General features: G+C 42.6%; 1 protein-coding gene across 2 annotated transcripts; it reads left to right on the top strand.

Moving 5' to 3' along the window:
- The first annotated feature begins 355 nt into the window (after nucleotides 1-355).
- On the top strand, nucleotides 356-3,272 carry six2a (SIX homeobox 2a). 2 transcript variants are annotated; one of them, XM_062430449.1, is made up of 2 exons: nucleotides 356-915; nucleotides 2,409-3,272. In XM_062430449.1, exons 1-2 carry the CDS (start codon nucleotides 356-358, stop codon nucleotides 2,719-2,721), a joined length of 873 nt encoding a protein of 290 aa, XP_062286433.1. In that variant the 3' UTR covers nucleotides 2,722-3,272. The 2 variants fall into 2 exon arrangements, with proteins under 2 accessions (XP_062286433.1, XP_062286432.1); XM_062430448.1 differs by having other exon boundaries at nucleotides 356-918; nucleotides 2,406-3,272.
- Nucleotides 3,273-3,576: the final 304 nt, after the last annotated feature.

The following is a 3,576-nucleotide window of genomic DNA, read 5'->3' as shown; positions in this document are numbered from 1 at the left end:
AGCTTACAATAATATTATTAAAACGAGCCAGCGAGCCCGGTCTCCGGGAGTAGGTTATGTTGAAACGGCATAGAAAAGGTGGAGGAGGACGGTGGAAGGAGTAGCAACTTTCTCTCTTTCTCACCAACTTTATGAGGAATTGTCGCCTGGAGTTTTGCATGGCTGAATGGACTTGAGTTTATTCCACAATACGCAGTTGGATATTGCCTTACTTTGGGCAGCTTTAACTTTTACGCTGCTCTTTTGGGGACCTTTTGTCGTTTATGGACTTAATGCGTTTTGATTTCATGTGAGACTGAGAGGAGAGACGTGGAAGTAAGGCACAATATAATCTGTATTGGTTTACGTTGTCGCCATGTCCATGCTTCCGACGTTTGGTTTTACGCAGGAACAAGTGGCGTGTGTCTGCGAAGTCCTCCAACAAGGGGGGAACATCGAGCGGCTGGGGCGCTTCCTTTGGTCGCTCCCAGCGTGCGAACACCTCCACAAAAATGAGAGCGTCCTCAAAGCGAAAGCAGTGGTTGCCTTCCACCGGGGGAACTTCCGAGAGCTCTACAAAATCCTGGAGAGCCACCAGTTTTCGCCGCACAACCACCCGAAGCTGCAGCAGCTGTGGCTCAAAGCGCACTACATAGAGGCGGAGAAGCTGAGAGGCCGTCCGCTCGGCGCCGTGGGGAAGTACCGAGTCCGGAGAAAGTTCCCCCTGCCCCGCTCCATCTGGGACGGTGAAGAGACAAGCTACTGCTTCAAAGAGAAGAGCAGGAGCGTCCTGCGGGAGTGGTATACCCACAATCCTTACCCATCCCCGCGGGAGAAAAGAGAGCTGGCTGAGGCCACGGGACTCACCACCACGCAGGTCAGCAACTGGTTCAAAAACCGACGGCAGCGAGACCGAGCCGCGGAGGCAAAAGAAAGGTAGGACGAAAGATTAAAGGCACTTAACACAGATTTCAGATTAGGCAAATCTGGCACTTTTTTTATCATTATACACAAAGTAAAAAATAGACACAAGTCACATTTAAACTACAAATGCTGTGGAGTCATTACCAGTGTTTCTTCTGTGCGCCTGTTGCAACATAATTTGCTGACCTACATCTGAGAATTTATTCCACTGAACAAATAATATTATATCATCAATTCTTAATTAATTTCTACCATTTTCTCTACTTATCTCTGTCTTTTGATGATACACGGTAGGCTACGAGATGCAAGAACTTTCACATACTTTTATGCTTAGTAAATTCAGATCCCCGTACTGTTGTTTAAGTTTGTGATAATTGTGCAGGCCCCGCGTAAAAGTTGAAAGGCACAAAATTAGAGGCTTGTTGTCAGGTAAATTACAAGGTTATAAAAGTTGCATTTACTCTACTTTTATGTTTACGTAATCACACCTACTATAACATGAAATTTGACTTTCACATTAGGATCAAAAAACTACTTTTTAACCCTCCAGATCCTGGAGTGAACAGCACATATTTGAAGAAAACACCTCAGAACATGTATAAAAGTTGATTTGCGGTGTAATTGATGTGGCGGCGTGTGTAGCCTCCATATCGCCCTGGTTGACATTTCATTAGGAGTCGTTTGTAGCCTACATTTCAAAGTTTGGAAATTACACAGACAGACAGGCAGGCAGGCAGGCAGGCACGCAGAGAGGTTTGGAAGACGTGTTTTAGTCAGGTGTTCGCCGGGTTGGTGTCTTCTTTCACCCTCTGGCCACTAATTCGGGCTGAAAGCTCCACGTAAATCATGTCTTCCCACTGAGAAAAGCCTTACTCACCACTGCTTAGAGATATACGCAACATGCACATGTTAATCAATAATTAGCTCTGTCATGTATTCAAACGAATCAAAGGCCGAAAGCTCTCACGCTTTAATATGCGTATATTCTCTAGTTTGAATTGATCTGTTATTAAGAAACTCAGCACAAGTTCAGTAGTCAAATAGATTTATTGTCTCCAGTCACTGTTCACCACTACAGCCATTTAACTGTCTGCACTAGTGAACTGGCCTCTAATTATTTTAATGACTTACTAATTGTTTGCATCTTAGCACCCGTGCGCATGAGTGCATTGCTGATTGGTGCATTAATAAATCATTACAGTAAGCGTTTGTGATGCTTATTATGGATTGTAAATATGGCGTAACCCAATTAATATCACAGTACACACAGTAGTGTGGGCGGTGTGTGCTTCTTCTAAGAAGGATTTAGATTTTTAGCATGTTGTGGGCATTTTGAAATATTATTATTTGTTTTGCACATTTGTTCCCCTACTTCATGTGTACTCGTGACCGTAGTTGGTTTTAAATATTTGTCACAACTTGATCATTTCTTTCACATTGTGTCTGATGTACTGAAATGGTGCAATAGTTTGTCTGATTGTTTTGACTTTATTTTCTGTTCTCAGAGAAAACAACGAGAACTCAAACAGCAATAGTCACAACCCATTGACTTCTTCCATGAATGGAAATAAAACTCTATTGGGCAGCTCAGACGACGACAAAACGCCTTCTGGGACGCCGGATCACACGTCTCAGAGCCCGGCTCTGCTCCTGAGCTCAAACGCCGGTTTACAGTCCCTGCACGGCCTCGCGCCCCCGCCAGGTCCCAGCGCCATCCCGGTACCCAGCGGCGCAGACTCGGTGCACCATCACCACTCATTGCACCATGACACCATACTGAACCCTATGTCTTCTAATCTGGTGGACCTCGGCTCTTAAAAAAAAACGGCACAGAAGGGGAACAGAGAGCACCGTCTTTTTGGAAAAGTAATTCACATGGAGGCGTGAGCTCAAGCACTTGCGGCGAGGTGCAAGGCAGACAGACTGGACCACTGCGAAAACAGCCACCATATCAAATCATTTTGTCTCATTAAACCTTTAAAAGTCGTTTGGGGGAAATCAGACAGTGGGCGCAATACAGTTAGCCCCAAATTGAAACTTCTGCTTGTTTCGGGGACTTTTCTAGAAACAAGACATCAAGGCAGAGCACTTATAAAATCACGAAATATACATAAAACTGGCTTTTAAAATCTCATTCCATTGGCATACTTTCTTTTTAATTCATTTTAGGAAACTATCATTCAAAACTGAATAGATTTGACATTATACGACTCTTTTTGCAGTGGACAAAAGGACAACAGGTGAGGCGGATCTAGGTCGTTTTAAGTAAAAAAAAAAAAAAAAAGAAAAAGGGAAAAAAAAGTATTTTACCGGAATGTAATAACATGTTATATTGTTGAAAACAATAACAATAAAATGTCTTAATTCTTGTTACTATTACCGTTGTTATTTTAGGGGTTTAGATATATTAACAGACTCTAGGCACCGAGTTAAAGGTCATCCCCATCGCGTTTTTGTTTACAAAGGGTTTTCTAAGAGAGCCATAAGCTTTTTTTTATTTTTTATTTTTTATTTTTTTCTTCTTTCTTTGGTGGGAGGGTGTGGGGTGGGTTATGGATGATGGGGTATACTATTCTCAAGTGTCTTATAAGAGCCGTGATGAGATGAAATATCTTAATCTTTTGATATTATTATCATTTGCATTTTCATTTGGAAAGAGACTGCATGTAAACT

This window comes from Scomber scombrus, chromosome 12, assembly GCF_963691925.1.
Source record: "Scomber scombrus chromosome 12, fScoSco1.1, whole genome shotgun sequence".
In the NCBI taxonomy this organism is placed as follows: Eukaryota; Metazoa; Chordata; class Actinopteri; order Scombriformes; family Scombridae; genus Scomber; species Scomber scombrus.
Note: the sequence above shows the minus strand (reverse complement) of the source record. Positions and strands in the feature narration are given on the sequence as shown.